Source organism: Anolis carolinensis, chromosome 1 (genome assembly GCF_035594765.1).
Source record: "Anolis carolinensis isolate JA03-04 chromosome 1, rAnoCar3.1.pri, whole genome shotgun sequence".
Lineage (NCBI taxonomy): Eukaryota > Metazoa > Chordata > Lepidosauria > Squamata > Dactyloidae > Anolis > Anolis carolinensis.
The window spans coordinates 66,642,992-66,661,354 of NC_085841.1; the positions used below are offsets into that span (position 1 = coordinate 66,642,992).

General features: G+C 40.9%; 2 protein-coding genes and 1 long non-coding RNA gene across 5 annotated transcripts in view; 1 reads left to right on the forward strand and 2 right to left on the reverse strand.

The window, feature by feature from the left end:
- The window catches only part of cep43 (centrosomal protein 43), a 30,325-nt gene extending 19,694 nt beyond the window's left edge, over positions 1-10,631 (reverse strand). For 2 of the 3 annotated variants that reach the window (XM_008124793.3, XM_008124788.3), the window contains exons 1-6: positions 10,273-10,631; positions 6,466-6,519; positions 5,751-5,805; positions 4,300-4,388; positions 616-753; positions 348-428 (exon numbers count right to left, since the gene is read on the reverse strand). In XM_008124793.3, the coding sequence (XP_008123000.2) occupies positions 348-428; positions 616-753; positions 4,300-4,388; positions 5,751-5,805; positions 6,466-6,519; positions 10,273-10,626 (771 nt within the window). In that variant the 5' untranslated portion in view covers positions 10,627-10,631. The remainder of the gene's footprint in view (positions 1-347; positions 429-615; positions 754-4,299; positions 4,389-5,750; positions 5,806-6,465; positions 6,520-10,272) is intronic. The other variant, XM_062976252.1, reaches the window with a different exon arrangement.
- A 945-nt stretch (positions 10,632-11,576) lies between these two features.
- Positions 11,577-15,039, reverse strand: LOC134297773 (uncharacterized). Its single transcript, XR_010004644.1, has 2 exons — positions 12,181-15,039; positions 11,577-12,097 (listed from the first exon to the last, which is right to left on the reverse strand). It is a non-coding gene; the product is annotated as an uncharacterized LOC134297773 (long non-coding RNA).
- A 2,118-nt stretch (positions 15,040-17,157) lies between these two features.
- Positions 17,158-18,363, forward strand: part of rnaset2 (ribonuclease T2) — a 29,013-nt gene continuing 27,807 nt past the window's right edge. The window contains exon 1 of the mRNA XM_008124799.2: positions 17,158-17,283. The gene's annotated coding sequence lies outside the window, so the exon portion shown is untranslated. The remainder of the gene's footprint in view (positions 17,284-18,363) is intronic.

Here is an 18,363-nt window from a genome sequence, read left to right on the forward strand (position 1 = left end):
CAAAGATGGTTCCCCGTATCTTGAGTTGACCAGTACCAGCTAGCAGGACTTTGCAGGATCCAGTACTTCCCTTCTCATCCCCCTCTACCCAAGCTTAGAGGGGTGTTCTATAATTTGTATTAAAAAACAAAACAAATTAATCACATACAATCTCATTCAGAATTTGTGGAACTGTAATACTAATCCTTATATAACTTTGTAGCTGCTACTGTTACCAATACACATTTGCTATATAGTACCAATTGCCTTTAAAAGCTGAGTAATGAAGGGTTTTTGTTTCATTTATGAATGTTTAAAGCATTCTTCTCCCAAATTACATTATCCTTCTTTCTGTTCTTCTGACTTACCTTACTTGGCAACTGGTGTGCATTGGACTTCCCATCGGATTTTAGAGGAAAATGTACACTGTCAGCTATTATTGGAGCTGCCTAAATGGAAGTTTCAAAGAAAGAAAATAATTGTTAGAAACATGTCATTAAAATACTACTAAGCAGTGTAGACATTCTCTTGCGGAGGATATCATTTAGGCTCACAATGCCTATGCTAATATCAATACAAACATTTTTAAATCACAGGCCAAATAACCAGATTGCTACACATTTTAACAATTCTTACATCTCCGTTGTCACAAACTCCTCTGTTCTGCTGACATCTTCTGACAACTTCCAGCAATAAGGGTCCATCTACTGCAGCTTTAGCTTCTACAATTCCCAAGTCTCGAGCTAAGTTCTGTCGAGCTTCAAGTCCATTTAACTACAAAATAAAAAATAATCAAAATAATAAATAAAAAACAACTTTTATCTTTTAAAACATTTGGTAACAAACTGAAGGAAAAACTATCTTATCTATAGGTACCAAGTGATGATAAGCAAGCTATCTGCAAGAGACAGGATTAGAAGTATTAATATTCTCCAACCGCTTAAAATATTTGTCATAATTTCCTCCATATTGCAGTTATTTTAATCATCTACCCAAATGCTCCTGAAGATTTTAAAAGTTATATAAAATATTATAGGAAAAAATAAAAAGATAGCGTGAACAGGAACAAAACGTTCCTGAAGTCTGCTGCTCCATGTTAAGATGTTCTTTTTATGAACATATAGCCAAGACTAAGGGCAATTTCCTTCTCATTGGCTGGGAATAAATCTTTGCCTTAGCCTTTCCATTCTTCAGCAAAAAAAATAAAATAAATAGGAAGCAACTGCCAGTAGAGAAAAATAAAAAGAAGTAATAATAATAATAATAATAATAATAATAATAATAATAATAATAATAAATCACACCTCATCCGGATTTAGGAATCTGCAAATCCAGAATCGCTTTTAGTTAGACAGGCTATGTGCACCCAAACAGAATGCTCCTAATGCTGGTCTTGGCCCAAATAAAATAATGTGGACATTGTCCATATCAAATAATGAATAGCATTTTTAAAATATTGCTCACAACAAAGCAAAAAAATCTCAGAAGCAAATGATGAAACAAAGCCACTATTATCTAGGTTATCACACACTTTAAAGCAGGGGTTGTCAAACTGTGCTGTGGGGTCCTTGGGGCTCCGCAGCACCATGCTGTTTCCCTTCTCCTCCTCGCCCTGAGAAATGCAGAGAACTTAAAAGTGTGGAGCTGCTACAACAGCAGCAGCATCATCATCCTGGGGCACAGATCCTTTCTCTCCTGCTGCCCACTCTTTCTCAATGCCAGACCCTTCCTCCCCACCTTCTTTGCTCCCTAAACACTATTTCCCTCCCACCGCTCAGGGGTTGCTTTGATTGTGCTTTTCCTTCATGGCACAAAGGAATTGAACTGGATGGTGCCTGGGGTTGCTTCTATTACTATTATTACTACAAAGGTTGGATGGTCATCTGTTTGGGTGTTAATAGCTCAACCGTCAGGGTCTGGCCCTCCACAGGAGATGGAGTTTGACTCAGATGCTGATTCGGATCTTGGGTCTCTCCAGGACTTGGATCAGAGCCCAATGGCTTTGCAGGTGCCCGAAGTTGTGCTTCCAGAGGAACAGCTAATTGGGGAACATTCTGATGTTCACTCAAGGTTGGATTCTCCAGATGGAGTTGTTGCAGGGGAGGATGTGTCTTTTGATCAGAGACAATCTATCTCACAGGATAGGAGTTGAAGGGAGACTGTAAGATGAAGTAAACACCTGGCTCTCAAGTGCTTTAATGAGTAAACTTTCCCATGTGAAGCTATGAATGTCCTGACTCATTGCTTGGTAGCCTTCAGATTCCCTTAAAGGGGCCTCATTCCCTGTTTTCGTTGCGGTGTCAATATTAATAATAATAATAATAATAATAATAATAACAATAATAAGAAGAAGTTTATTTGTATCCTGCCTCCAGCTCCCCCGAAGGGGACTCAGGGCGGCTCACAGTAATATCAAATACAGAACAATAACAATGTACAGTACATCAACAAACAATGGCATGCACCAGTAGTAGCATTTACACATTAACTAGAAAAAATATTTATTAAAACATAGAATTAAAAACAGTGAAGCTGTAGTAGTAGATCAGCAAAAGTGCACACTATAAGTTGCGAATTCAAATCATAGATAAAGTGCTACAAATTCGTTTGAGGTCAATCTGGGATGAGAGGAGCCCTGAGTCATCCATGGGAGAAGCATCTCCATTCCAGTCTCTTGATCCCTGCCTTGTTCCCGTGCTGTTTCCAGGATCCTCAGTTGAGGATTGTGCCTTGTGACTCTCGAGTATACCTTGCCTCGTTAATCCTGTTCCTGCTGCCTTCCAATGACTACCTTTCATGTGGATTACAACTGATGGATTTTACTGAGTCTTATTTCTGATCCTCGCAACTCCTGGCTACTAACTGACTTTGTCTTTTTTCTGGATTTATTCGAGTCCTGTTTGTAGATTACAGTTTTATAAGACTTTCATAAACTATCTACTGAACTGTTGGGGACATTATATTATTGGACTATCAGTTCTATTGACTCTTTTCATTATTTGCCTGCACTTTCATATATATATATATATATATATATATATATATATATATATATATGTGAATGAAAGTGCAGGCAAATAACGAAGAGTCAATAGAACTGATAGTCCAATATATATATGTAGTAGAGTCTCACTTATCCAACATAAACGGGCCGACAGAACGTTGGATAAGCGAATATGTTGGATAATAAGGAGTGATCAAGGAAAAGCCTATTAAACATCAAATTAGGTTATGATTTTACAAATTAAGCACCCAAACTTCATGTTATACAACAAATTTGACAGAAAAAGTTGTTCAATACGAGGTAATGCTATGTAGTAATTACTGTATTTATGAATTTAGCACCAAAATATCACAATGTATTGAAAACATTGACTACAAAATTGCGTTGGATAATCCAGAATGTTGGATAAGTGAGTGCTGGATAAGTGAGACTCTACTGTATATATATTCAATAAACTGCTTTGCTTGTGTTTCTGGCTTAAGTGTGGTTTTCAGAGTGCTCTCGTAGCCTTGGGGTGCAACATTGGGGTGCTTTGATTGTGCTTTTCTTGCATGGCAGAAGGGGGTTGGACTGGATGGCCCCTGGGGTCTTCCACTGAAATACTGTTACGTTTATGCTGGTTAAAACTTTTCTTCAAAAGTTTGGCCATGCCTGATATATACACATTATATATAACATGTAAACATTTCTTGGGGCTCCATCAGAATCTTTAGCTTCAAAAAGGGCTCCGCAGCTTAAAACATTTGAGAACCACTGCTTTAAAAAGAGAAAAGAATGGGAGAAAAGTGGCATATAAATAAAGATTTATATTATTATTTTTATTGTATGACACAGCAAACAAGATAGATATGCTGGATTTCATTTCACAAAATCACAAGTAGAACACTTCCCAAGTGTCTAGGACTGTGTGATGTATTTTCGGACGATGCCCGCAGACCCCAGTAGGGTGGCCTTTTGCAGTTGGCAGATCGTTGTTATTATTATTATTATTATTATTATTATTATTATTATTATTATAGCATTGCTATTACACTTTAAATTGTGTGGCTGCCTGCTGTCAAATTCTAGGATTTGTAGTTTAGTGAAGCCCAGATCTTCTCTAGCTGAGAATTTAAATGTCCCTCCCTAAAGTGTAATTCCCAGGATACTATAGAAGGCAGTCATAGTATTTAAAGTGGGGTAGCAGCACTTTAACAGTGTAGTGTGATAATCTCTTATATTAGCCTCTGTCATTTTGGCCCATTCAGATCCTATCACATTGATATGACGTTATTATAATTATAATTATGTTTTAAATGAGAACGGAAAAGACCTACTGTGCTTGATTCAGGTTGAAAGACAGCCAACGTAAAATCAAGATTGAAGAACTGAAGAAATTCAGCAACAAGACTAGCCACCAATCGACCTTAAAAAAAAATATCGCATGTCAGTTCCTCATATTGAATATGCATGGGCTACTTAGAAAGTATAATGTAGCCAATTGAATATATTTGGGATTGCTTAAAAAGCCGATACAGGCAGTCCCCAAGTTACGAACAGGATACGTTCTGTAGGTTTGTTCTTAAGATGTATTTGTATAGAAGTCAGAACAGTGTAACTTGAGCTAAATATACACACATATCAGCTTTGGATAGCATAAGGAAGGGTTAACACCCCTGTGGTTTTTGTTTTGCTGTCTATTTTCAGAAGATATCACCTCACTTTTTGTTTCTATGATAACTGAATTTTGAAAAATGTGGCTTGATGTGAAAACATGAATTGATGATAAAGCTTCAGTTTTCCCCATGATTGGATGATATTTCCCTTCCTAGAGTAGATTACTCTCTCTTCCTGTTGTCTCACTTCTGTTCTTAACCATGAGTCTTTTGTAAGTTAGATGTTTGTAACTCAGGGACTGCCTGTATGTCAAAATGAAAGGTTGTTGTTAGTATTCAAGGCTGATTTGGTGGAAAGACTTAAAAGTAATAATAAAAATGTTTTTGATAGCTACTGAATTTCACAGACATCTTATAACTGGGTACCTCTCACATGCACACATATAACATTGATACAGTTGATATAGATCTAATAGACCATGGCTCTCTGGATTCTCACAAGGCTCCTACAAATGGAGGGTCTCCTTCAATTTGTAAGTTGGAATAATGATCATCCTAGGAATTGCATAATTTTTGGTAATTTATTTATCCTCCTTCAGCTCCCTCCCCCTTTCAGTTCAAGGATCCCCACTTTTCTATAGTCAACAGGGATATCACAAGATGCTCAAAGAAAAATCAAATCAGGTTCTCCCTTTCTTCCAGTTGTGTGTGTTTATCAACTAGCTTTGATAAAGGGTTCCTATTGAGCATGTCTTGGGGGGTGGAATCCATAAGTGTATCTCTAAATATCAGGAATAATAACACTATAGCCTACTTTTAAATAAGAAATTGTTGCTACTGAAGTTGATAACCATTTCACTATGATGCCTTCACCATTATTCTGATTGCTTGGTATATATATTTATAATGATTTATAAATCAACTCTTCCAATGATTTTACAATCTTAACATTCTTCCTTACAGTAATGGAGAGAAGCACCACAATATTATTCCTATTGTACATATCGAGCAATGTATCACAATACCCACAATTAATCTGGAAAAGGTCCAAAGGCATGGGTGTTTATCAACTAATACCTACAAGTGCTCATTCAACATTAATTTCTCCATAATTCTATCATAGCTTCTGACAAATATATATTATATATTTAAAGAACAGAGACACAATTTACCATCCTTTGTATTTAAAAACTTTTTCAAACTTTCATTCACCAGAGGTGTCTTGTTCTGTAAAATAATGAGGAAAATTTAAAATATTTAATACAAAGCAACAGAAATTTTCAAGGTTTAGATTTAACAGGCAGATAATAACTACTAATAATTTCAACTTAATCCATATGCTCATGTCAATCATTCTTCCATCACACACTGTCAGAGCATGACAACGAGGGATAAGAAAAACCAATATCGATCTAATTTGGGTGATCTTAACCGCACTGCAATAGGATAACATATTAAAACGCTAAAATGTTTTAATTGGTACTAACATATACACCTGAAGATACACTGCTGAAAGCAAGGTAAGCATCCTTGTTTTTAAAAAATGTCCATCTCTAATTAATCAAATAAAATAAGTGAAAAAGAAAGATGGCACTAAAGTCTAAAGAAACATCCTCTTTACTTGAATATTTTGCTTTCATCAGCTGTAGACTTTCAAACAAGAAATTACACCATAATCCTCACTCATTTCAGTTTGAAACCATAATCCTGACAGTCAGCGCTTCCATTCAAAAATGGAAGACAAAAATGGTCACTAAAATCCCCCTACCAATAAGTCAAATAGAGTTCAAAAGCTGTTGTCGTAACATGCCAAGCATATATATATATATATATATATATATACACTAATACTAAAATAGGAGAAACCAAATTAATGTTGTTCTTTACCTCTACTTTCTCTTGCTCTTCAAGAGCCAAAAACACAGCTGCCCGCAACTCTGCCTGTAACAGAAAGCCAGTTTGCAAAAATATGTATTTTATAACTACATAAAAATCAGATAACAAACCAAACAGCACCCAGATTATTGTTCCAAAAGTAGTTTTCTGTCATCTTCTTTCTGTTAAATCTCTAAATATATGATATGTCTCTGATTTTATAGGAAGCAAACTTTTGTAACTTTCATGTTATTTTTCCTGCTGTTTTAGATGAAGTTCAAGTATTTAATGGAAATCCTACTGTGCTAGCAGTAACAGAACTATCTGTAAGGTGTATTTTTCAAGAAACTCTTGAGTAAGCACAAAAGTCTATTACAAAAAACATAGTAACAGTTCTAAAAAATGTGAAGCAAACAGAACTACTACTTGAAATGCAATACTGTCCCATTAAACAAACTAAATTTCTTCATCCTTTTACACTTATGAGACAGGAGCAGGACTGCAATTTCCCTCAGTCATTAACTTCCATAGTTAATGAAGTCCACAAAATCAAACAGAAAGTCATACACTAATTTTTCCTTAACATTTGTTCAAGTAAACTAGTGGCAAAGATTGAAAGTTCAAGTTTAGTGTATTTACTAACACTCCAGCACATCAAAAAGAGAAGTGCAATTTTTCCATATATTTGTCTCTTACATTTGTTTCAAACTGTCCTGAACTCTTAACTTCATGTATCAAAATGCTTATGAATTTATTATTCATTTCCCACTATTTTTCACATTCTCAATCATGCTTAACTTTTACCCAGAATGTTAAACTTCCACTTTATGTTTTCTTTGTGTGTATTTTAATATGTATTTTATGGACATATGTTTTAATGTGTGTATTTTATACAGTGTTTTTAAATGATTATGTGTTTTGATTATGTGTTTTAGTGTGTTCTAACCTGCTTCGAGCCGTGAGGAGAAGCGGGTAAGAAATAAAATAATAATAATAATAATAATAATAATAATAATTATTATTATTATTATTATTATTAAGCTTCTGTTCTTTTCTTTCCCACTTTATCAGTACTCTCTTCACACAGTTAATGAACATTTCAGAATCCTCCATGTTTAAAACTAAAACTCCTCATCCAGTATAGTTGAATTATGTTGAGTTATCGCATTAGCTTATGAAGAGTAAACCCAAGCATTAACGTTCAGAAGAAAAAAAAACCTAATACTAATGTGAAGAGATAAAACCCATATAACTTCTCAGGTATTATTTTTAAAACATGGAGTACAGAAAGACAAGGTTCTAATGCTTACTCTGCTATGAAATTAACTACAGCAACCCGGATAATCCTCAGCCTGGCCCATGTCACAGAACTGTTGTGAAGACAAACAGAAAGCACCTATGTGGTGTTATCCTATGCTCTTTGGAAAGATGAGTTGTAAATGTGTTGGATTCAGCACTTTCATTCATGGACAGAACTGCTTCAGATTGCCTAAAACTAAAAGAGGGAAATTATTGTTACATCTGTAGTCTTTGTAAAGGTAAAGGTTTCCCCTGACGTTAAGTCCAGTCATGTCTGACTCTGGGGGTTGGTGCTCATCTCCATTTCTAAGCCAAAGAGCCGGCGTTGTCCGTAGACACCTCCAAGGTCATGTGGCCGGCATGACTGCATGGAACACCATTACCTTCCCGCCGGAGCGGTACCTATTGATCTACTCACATTTGCATGTTTTCGAACTGCTAGGTTGGCAGGAGCTGGAGCTAACAGCGGGTGCTCAAGCCGCTCCCGGGATTTGAACCTGGGACCTTTCGGTCTGTAAGTTCAGCAGCTCAGACTACACTGAGGAATGGAAGGAAGTTCTACCATACTAGTGTGCATCTACTACAGTAGTATAATGCTGTGTTTAAACCAGAAGGTGGAATTGAGTGGCCTTCCAGATGTTGTATTGCAGCTCTCATCAGCCCTACACAGCACAGCCAAGTGGAGCTGTAGTTCACCAGCATCTGCAAGGGCCATGCATTTCACACCAATGACTTAAACTTACGGGTTTTTTTCTCCTGTCTTAGCAACACATCACAGCCCCACCAATCAACTAGGACCATGGGACCTCAAACAACGTAAAAAAAATACTGTAAAAAATTGTAATGACAGCTATCAAACTGGATAGCTTTGAAAAAGACTGGATAAACTCATATAGGTTAAGGGCAATGTTCTAGACTGGAACCGGCTGTAATGTTAGTGTGTCCCTCCCCCGGCCCCAAGCCTTCCTTGGCTAATAAAAACTGTCACATCATGGCTATAAAAGTTTGATTGGGTGGTGAGCCCAAATGCTGTATCACAACAGTTCTGCTGATGAGTTCCAGTGCTCTCAGAACAAATGGAAGAATCAAGTAACTAAACCACAATTTTTACATAAGCATCCCAAGGTCAACAAAGCAGATCCCTCTGACCCAACGGGCTAGGATGCACTTCCCAGGCAACTAGAAGATCCCTGAGGTTACAGATGGCAGAATCAAATGTAAGAGACTGAACAACATACTCCACCTCCTCTGCTAACAGATATGCAAACAGTGCAAAGAACCAGTTAACAGCAGTACATGTTAGGATCATCTCCATCATTATAGGCAATCACTCATAGCCGAGTATAATTGTTTTTCAAGGGTAGAATCTTGACAGTGGATCCGTAAGTGACCATGAAACCTATTCAGCATGGTCTTAACTTAGGGTGAAAATGCACTGTAAAATTAAGAGTTCAACACCACTCAAACAGTCAGGATTCAGTGCTAAGGAATCATTGAAGCTTAGGTTTTACAAGTCTTTAGCCTTCTCTGCAAAAGAGTGTTGGTACTTCACCAAGCTACAACTTCCAAGATTTCCATAGCATTGGGCCATGGCAGTTGAAGTGGTGTTGTTAAATGTTTTGTCATGATGCTGATGAGAATCCTAGATCCTCTCTGTCTGATCTTTCACATCTAGGAGAGCAATGGTCCCAGACTTTGGTCCTCTAGATCCTAGAATTCCTGACTGTTAACACCTGGAAGACCACAGCTGGCTGTGGCTCCTGGGAGTTGAAGTCCCAGACACCTGGAAGATCAAAGGTTTAAAGCAGCGGTTCCCAGTTGTTTCAGCCTTCAACTCCCAGAAATCTTAACAGCTGGTAAACTGGCCGGGATTTCTGGGAGTTGTAAGACAAAACACCTAGGGACCCAACAAGCTGAGAACCACTGGTTTAAGGTCAGAGAGCTCTCCCCTAAAACGCATATCACTAGGGCCAAACATGCGAAAGCAATAGTCTGCTTGTCCTGGCTGTGACAGTGGGCATTTACTGGTTCAGTATGAGACAAAGAATGCTGGCCAGCCTACGGAGTCCCTTCTAGCTCTATGGTTCTGTATCTCTACGCATTTGTTCTGTCCTAGCACGGTTCTTAAACTCTCTTATTCCCTTAAGGCAGGCATGGGCAAACGGGCCCTCCAGGTGTTTTGGACTTCAACTTCCAGGATTCCTAACAGCCTCGGGCCTTTTCCTTTCCCCCCCTCAGCCGCTTCCTGGAAGATGAAGCCCAAAACACCTGAAGGGCCCAAATTTGCGCATGCCTGCCTTAACCCCAATAAAGGTCCCACGCATGCGCCCTGAAGCAAAGACTGCGCGTGGCGCTCTTCCTACAGAACGCACAGCCTCGAGGAATGGCGGGAATGGCAGTTGGCGGAGGCCGTCGTGGGTCTTCAGCCCCAGCTCCCCTCCCTGGCTCTCAATTCACAACGCACCACGCCACTCAGAGGTCCGCCCAAGGCTTCGGTTAATCTTAAGCGCGCACACACACCTTGATTTTATTAAGTACGCCGCTCGTCTCCAGGGTCTGCACGAGGAGGTCCCTCAGCTCCGTGTCTTCCTCTGTCGCCGCCGCCATCTTGCTTCTCCCTGACAACCGCCTAAACTGAACTAGCCGTCGAGTCCGCCCCGCAGATTCGTCACTCCAGGAAGAGGCGGGGAGGAGGCTACAAGGCCCGCGCTCCGAGGCGCCGCGAATGTGCGAATGGGAAAAGGGCAGCGCGTCATCGGGCGCTGTGATTGGCTGCGCGATGACAACGGGTGGAGTTTTGGAGAAGGGAGATGCTTTCAGAAAACTTGGGTTGCTGTGAGTCTTCCGGGCTCTATGGCCATGTTCCAGAAGCATTCTCTCCTGACGTGGCGCCCACATCTATGGCAGGCATCCGCAGAAGTTGTGAGGTATATTGGAAACTAGGTCAGTGAGGTTTCTATATCCATGGAAGGTACAGGGTGGGAGAAAGAACTCTTGTCTGTGGAGGCAAGTGTGAATATTTCAATTGATCACCTTGATTAGCATTTAAAAGCCTTGCAGTTTCAAAGCCTGGCTGATTCCTGCCTGGGGGAATTCTTTGTTGGGAGGTGTTAGCTGGCCCTGATTGTTTCATGTCTGGATTTCCTCTATTTTCAGAATGTTGTTCTTTATTTGAAGCTGCTAGGCTATTCAATGCTGATCAAAGTGATTAATTACAACATTCACACTTGCCTCCGACAGACGAGTTTTTTCTCCCACCCTGGACCTTCCGCAGATATATAAACCTCACTGACTTAGTTTCCAATATACCTCACAACATCTGAGGTGGTCTGTCGTAGGTGTGGGCGAAATGTCAGGAGAGAATGCTTCTGGAACATGGCCATACAGCCCGGAAAACTCACAGCAACCTAGTTATTCCAGCCATAAAAGCCTTCGACAAGAGAAAGGAACTTTGTTTCAGCTGGGAATGTCAATTAATTTACAATAAACACCATCATGCAATTCCATTTGTTTTCTATGTAACATGTGACTTTTTAGACAATGGTGCTTTCATGTTATTTCTCTGATCTCTGTACCTGCTTATCTTCCCCTTGTTGCAAGTATAGGTTCTAAATCATTGGGAATCTTGGGGAGTGAGATCTAACCAGTTCAGTCCTGATTTATTGTTATTATTGAAAAGTAACTTCTTTTTCTCTGGAACAACTCTTTTTCCAAACATCAGCATTTTCTCTCAAACACAGGCCTCTTTCAAACATAGGCCTTTTGCAACTTAGGTCAATCAAAACATGAGAGACTTATAGTGTCAAGGACAGAACGCCAGTAGATAAGATTCAACACAGTTTATTAAAGATACAGAACCAAAAATGCTCGTAAAAAACAAAGAGCTAGGCAAACACTCGCCTTCAATATGAAAAGTCACTCAAAAACGGTTCAAAAGCTAAACCGGATTAAACAGGAGTTTAATCCGGGTTAAACCAAAAATGCTTACTTCAGCCTGGGACTTTAAACAAACAAAAGCTGGTAAACAAAGATTCAATAGAACATAAATACTGGCAGCAGATTCCTCTCTGCTACTCAACAGCTGTGGTTGAGCAACTAAGTTGTTACTCCTCCGTGCAGCGGGCGAACTCCGGGTCCAAACACATCAATCAGGGTTGTAGCGGTCAGCGGGGTCCCAATCCGGTCCGAGGTCGATAGCCAGGTGCAGGCGTCTTAGGTTCCACGAAATCCTCCGATAACCAAAGAGAGGGTAGTCCAAGGTCGTAGTCAGTCAGTCAGTCAGCCAGTCCAGCGTCAATTCCGAGTAGGTAAATAATGTCCGTCAAGAAGACGACGGAGGTCCAAGCTAATAAGATTAAACACAGGTTGCACAACAAAAGCCCACACAGTTCCTCCCGCCGTCTATGCCCAGTATCCTTGGTAACTTACGTAGTCAGCAAACGAAACACACCCGTCTTCAGGAATTTCCCAACAAGAGCCCAAGCGTTCGTCCAGATTACCTTGCCCAACGCAATTAGCCCTGGGTTCAAGACCCCATTTTATGCCAGTTACAACTCCTCATCGCTATCAGGTGTTACCCTAATTCCAGGTGCCTCATCATCATCATCCTCATCAGAGCTAAAACATCTTTGACTACGCCCCACAGCATCCCCAGCTGTGGATCCCGTCCCATCCCTCCAACTCGTCCACGGGTCCGATCCTGCAACCCGCCAGTCGCTTCCCATGCTATCATTACCAGGAACACCCAAATCCTCCCTCACACGAGTCCATTCCATGTCATCCTCCTCTGAGCTAACCACCTCTTCCTCCATTCTCTCAGTAAAACCCTCAAAGGAGTCTTCGTCAGATGGTTCTGCAAAGATGTCCCGCAGCCGTTTCCTCTCTCGCTCCTCAAGAGAGTCTGACTCTCGAGGAGTCTTACGACCACGTCTCCCAGTATTGGAGCCATAAGGCTCAACCATAACATATAGTCATTAGAAGTATCTTTGAAAATTCTCTTTTTAAACCCACGTCCCCCTCATTCCCTCCTCTTTTTTTCCCGAAAGCCTTCGAAAATCAAGATTGTGCACACACAGAGCAAAGAAACAATCTATCTGTCGCCATACAGTGACCCCCGTTCTGTGGCCAATCATCCGCATCCACTCTGGATGTCTACCAACTCTGGATTCTCTGGTGTAGTTCCTGTGATCTCACTAGGAAACAACATCCAAGAGTTGTATTTTTTTTCTTTAATAGGGCCACTGCAAGGGATAGTGTAACTCTGTAAGCATATATTATCAAAGTGAAGCAACACAAGAATATTATTATGACAATTGCAATCCCAAACACGATCAGAGCCTTCACTCACTGTAGGTCAGGAAGTCAAGAGGAGAGAGAACTCTACCAATCTGAGTTCTGTGTGTATTTGGATCTGGTTGTGTTTACTATCTGGTGTATTTTGGATACATCCCTTTTTATTTGTCCTGAATGACAACAAGTTGTGTTTTGTCCAATTTCCAATCTGTGCTGCATCTGGGTGTTGGTGATAGAGTGCTCCCATTTGGAGGGATGGCAAACCTCTTATCATGTAGTTTGCCAGTTTCTCTAGCTTTTGCTGAAATGCGTTGGATTCTGTCTAATGTTCAGAGCTAGACAGGATTGTATGTGTCACTGTATGCCCTTTTAACTCTGGCCCATCCAGATTTGTCTCATGCCCAGGGGGCTGTTGCATGTCAAAGGATTTCCATCCTGCAAGAATTAAAGTTCCAAATGTACATGTGCCACTCTAGAGTGGGGGCAGTGTCTTTCCTGCCCAACTCCCACAAATCCCGTACTGTCCTGGCCCAATTCTGCCAACGACTTTATGTATCAATGTAATGTGGAGTTGTCTGCACATGTCAAGTTCTGCTTGGCTGCATATGTCTGTGTCCTGTAAGTCTGACAGGAATGCAGTGAAGCCACATCTAGGGTATTGTCTCAATTGGACATGGGGCATGGTCGTCATGATTGTTGTGTTCAGTAAGGTTTGGACTGAGCCAAGTGCTGCACAAAGGGGCAAAGGGTATAAAATCCTCCCCTTCTTAAAACAAATTGTCTGGGATCTACATGATCAGTTGTCTGTGGTGTAGTGTTTGGAAAGCGGGCTGTTTGCAGGTGTATGCAAATGTTTTGCTTCACATTAGGGATCAACTTCTTATGGAAGACAGGTTAGAATGTGGTGCTGTTTGCAGGTCTGGATTGTACCCCCAGACCATAATACACAATTTTTCTTTTACTCACCCGGGTTGAAAATTCTCTTTTTAAACCCACGTCCCCCTCACTACAACTCCCAGTATTTCATAGCATTAAGTCATGGCAGTTAAAGTGATTTTAAACTGCATTAAGTGTAAATATGGATAATACTGTTGCACTAGATGTTGTTTAAAGCCAAATAGGTTTTTCTACGCCAGTGGTTCCCAACCTTTGGGCTTCCAGGTGTTTTGGTCTTCAACTCCAGCCATCTTACCAGTTGTTAGGACCTGTGGGAGCTGAAGTCCAAAACACTTGGAGTCCCAAAATCCTAAGGGTGTCGAGAGTTAAAACAAAATCCCAGGAGTTAAAGTTTCAGTTGGTGTGCAAGCAAAACTTTGAACATAGGTTTGCTAGCAACTTAGATGATGGACTTTTATTTTCCCCAAACTTTTGCACTTGGCTGTAGATTTCACTGTTGACTAAAGCTGCAAAAACGGCTCTGTTTGCCTGGGCCTCTGTGGTCATAGAAATAGGCCCGAAACAGCATAATTTTACGTCTCCGAAGTTCCCTTATACGCAGGTGGTCATGCCTAACAGAGTCTGACTCTCAATCCTATAGCAATATCATACATCTAGGGATGTATAAAGCTATACCAGGTTTCCCCATAAAGAAAACAGGCTTAATAGTTTGTCTGTGTTTCAAAAATGTTACTGTAGATGGCACTAAAATTCATTTTCTGCCTACAAGAGCTAGTGTTCAAACCAGCAGACCAAAGAAACGCAATTGTGTAATTGTTAACTGGAGAGAAGTGCCTTGAATTAAAGCTTCTTCATATATTGCCTCATTTGTATATTTGTATGTAAGCCCTAATCTCCATGGGTAGGTAATGGTGGATCTACGCTACATTATATGGCAGTGTAGACTCATATAATGTGCTTCAACTGCATTGAACTGCAGTATATGGGTCTACACTGAGCATATGATGCAGTTCCAAACTGTGTTATATGGCAGTGTAGCTCCAAGCTATGTTTTTTGTCTCAAGGTAATTTGATTCTAAGTTTGTTTTCAAAGGTTAATTCCACACTGCCTAATGTAATAATAATAATAATAATAATAATAATAATAATAATAATAATAATACAACAATAGCAAAATACTTTACTTTTACCCCGCCCTATCTTCCTGAGGGGATTCAGAGTAGTTTCCAATAAAAGTAACAAAATTGCAAACATTCAGTGCTGAAAACAGGAAATGGTAAATCAAAAGAGTGGATAAAACAATCTCAAAATAAACTTATAAAACTATAAAAGCAGAATTCTGTGCTCTCCAAGGCCTCATCTACACTGCTATATAATACACTTTGAAACTGCATTGTGTGATCGATGCAATGGAGAGGCGTACAGGGAACGCACAACCCCGTTGCATCAGTTCCACTGGCTGCCAGTCTGCTACCGAGCACAATTCAAAGTGCTGGCTTTGGCCTCTGAATCCCCAAACAGTTCTGGTCCAGCTTACCTATCTGAACACATCTCCCTTTATAAGCCAGTTAGAGCATTAAGATCAACCGGGGTGGTCCTGCTCTCAGTCTCTATAGACAGGACCTGCTTGGTGGTGGCCCCTCGGCTGTGGAACTCCCTCCCCAATGAGATCAGATCGGCCCCCTCCTTCCAAGCATTTAGGAAGCATGTCAAGACCTGGCTACGCAAGTAGGCATTCGACATTTGACAGAAATATGGAAAAACACCCGCGATTGATGCAATGGCTTAAATGTTTTATGTTGTGTCTGTGATTGCTATCAGTTTTTATAGTTTTAATGGTTTTTATTCTATTGTTATATATTGTTGTTTGATGTTTACAGATGTGAGGCATTGAATTTTGCCATTGATTATGCTGTGAACCACTTTTGAGTCCCTCCCAGGGTCGAGAAAAGCGGTATATAAATGCAATAAATAGATCTTTATATTTAAAAATGCAGCCTGCGTATGTTTGTGCATGCAGAACTCGAAAAGTTGTCAGTCGATCAACTTGAAATTTTGACACAACATGGCAAACCAATATGCACGTGTTTTAATAATGTATTTAGGGGAGTGAACAGCATGGATGATGGGATATGCAGTACTTTCAATCACTTCACCTCCTGCTGACCACTGTGACTTGCACCAATGACAGATCAGAACCAAACCTGGCACACAGACCCTCGCATGCCCCACTTTACGTCCAGGTGCAGTTAGGGCAGGACAAACCATGGATGATGGGATTTGCAGTACTTTCACCCGAATCAGACCACTGTGGCCTCCACGACCGACAGACCTGGACCATAGTTGACATACAGACATCCCATTGCCCATTTCACGTCCTGGTGCTGATAGGAGGGTGGACCACAAATGATGGTATTTGCAGTACTACTTCAACAGACCACTGAGCACCAACTTCAACAGACCACTGAGACTCATGGACAAAACTTGACACACAGACTTCCTATGACCAACAGAAAATACCAGAGAAGTTTGGGAATATTGACCTTGATTGGGGTTGTTGTATGTCTTTCGGGCTGTGTGGCCATGTTCCAGAAGTATTCTCTCCTGACGTTTCGCCCACATCTATGGCAGGCATCCTCAGAGGTTGTGAGGTATGGATAAACTAAGTAAGGAAAGGAAAGAATATATATCTGTGGAGAGTCCAGAGTGTGGCAAGAGTCCTTTGTCACTGGGAGCCAGCATTAATGTTTCAGTTAATCACCCTAATTAGCATTGGAAATGTTTTGTCTCATGCCTGGGGTCATGTCCTACTTGGAGTCATGGAGTCTACTCTATGGGCAGCGTAGATGGGGCCCACAGTAATCTTTTCTAACCCAACCCATTTCATCTGGGGGGTGTGAGTGGACCATAGGTACATCTACACTGCAGAATTAATGCAGTTTGACACCACTTTCACTGCCATGCCTCACGGCTATGAAATCCTGGGAGTTTTAGTTTGGACCAGGAAGCACTTTGGCAGAGGCCTTGCAAAACTACAACTCCCTGGATTCTAAAGCACTGAGCCCCGCCAGCTCAAGCGGTGTCAACCCGCATTAATTACACCGTGCAGATGCACCCAAGCATGCAATTTTTCGAAAGAGCCGTTTTGCTCAAAAGCCGGAAGGAGGGAGGAGAGCGAGCCTCCTTCCACCAGGGCCTCTGTGGGGAGGGCCCTTCTTTCTTTCTTTCTTTTGGGGCGGGCTTTGCTGCTTTGTTGGCGGAACTCTGTCTCGAGAGGGAAGTGGAAGCTGGCACACCCGGAGCGAGCCCTCCGCCCGACCGGCCCTGGTTCTGGCGAGGCAGGTAAAGGGTTGCCTTTCTCCAACTTTTCTTCTTGTTCCTGGAGAAGACGTTTCTCTCCCCTTTTTTCCCGGGGAGATAGACTTCTAACAATAGCTGTAGCTCCAAAGCGTACATAGCTCTGCCCAAGGGCCCCTTTGCACTACAACCTTACTGTGCCACCTTTACTGCTGTGGTTCCGTCCCGCTGAATTCTGGGATTTGCAGTCTTCAGAAGCGGTGTTTGGAATACTCAGAAGGGGAACGTCGGTACGTCATCAAACTACAAACCCCAAGAAGCCACGGGGTGGAACGCTGGCCGTTTAGGTGGAATCCTGTAATTATGGAGTGTGAATGGGCTAATCACAGCCGAGAAAAGCCTTTGAATTGATCTAGCAGGACAGGCACAAAAGTGGAAACGCTCTTTCCAATGGGCCCGCTTTCTGTTAGCATTTGTTGTTGGTAGCCTGGCCCAACATCCTCCAGGGCTCCTATATTTCATCCATCCATCTATCGCTTACCGTGTTTATATCAGAGCTTTTGTCCCAGACCATGAAACACACAAGGGTGAAGGTTAAAACAATATTGAATAACAGGTTCGAAGACATTTAAAATCTTACGTTAAAACAAAGATTATCGAACTGTCTGAGAAATGTGCTCACAAGATTGGTTAAGCGATTCTTTATCTGGGTTGCTGTGAGTTTTCCGGGCTGTATGGCGATGTTCCAGAAGCATTATCTCCAGAAATTTCGCCCACATCCGTGGCAGGCATGTCAGTTGGAAACTAGGCAAGTGGGTTTTATTTATCTGTAGAAAGTCCAGGTTGAGAGAAAGAACTCTTGTCTGCTTGAGGCATGTGTAAATGTTGCAATTAATCACCTTGGTTAGTTTTGAAAAGGTTTGCAGCTTCAAAGCCTGGCTGCTTCCTGCCTGGGGGAATCCTTTGTTGGGAGGTTATTATCTGGTCCTGATTGTTTCATGTATGGAATTCTCCTGTTTTCAGAGTGTTGTTATTTATTTACTGTTCTGATTTTAGAGTTTATTTTAATACTGGTATCCAGATTTTGTTCACTTTCATGGTTCCTTCCTTTCTTTTGAAATTGTC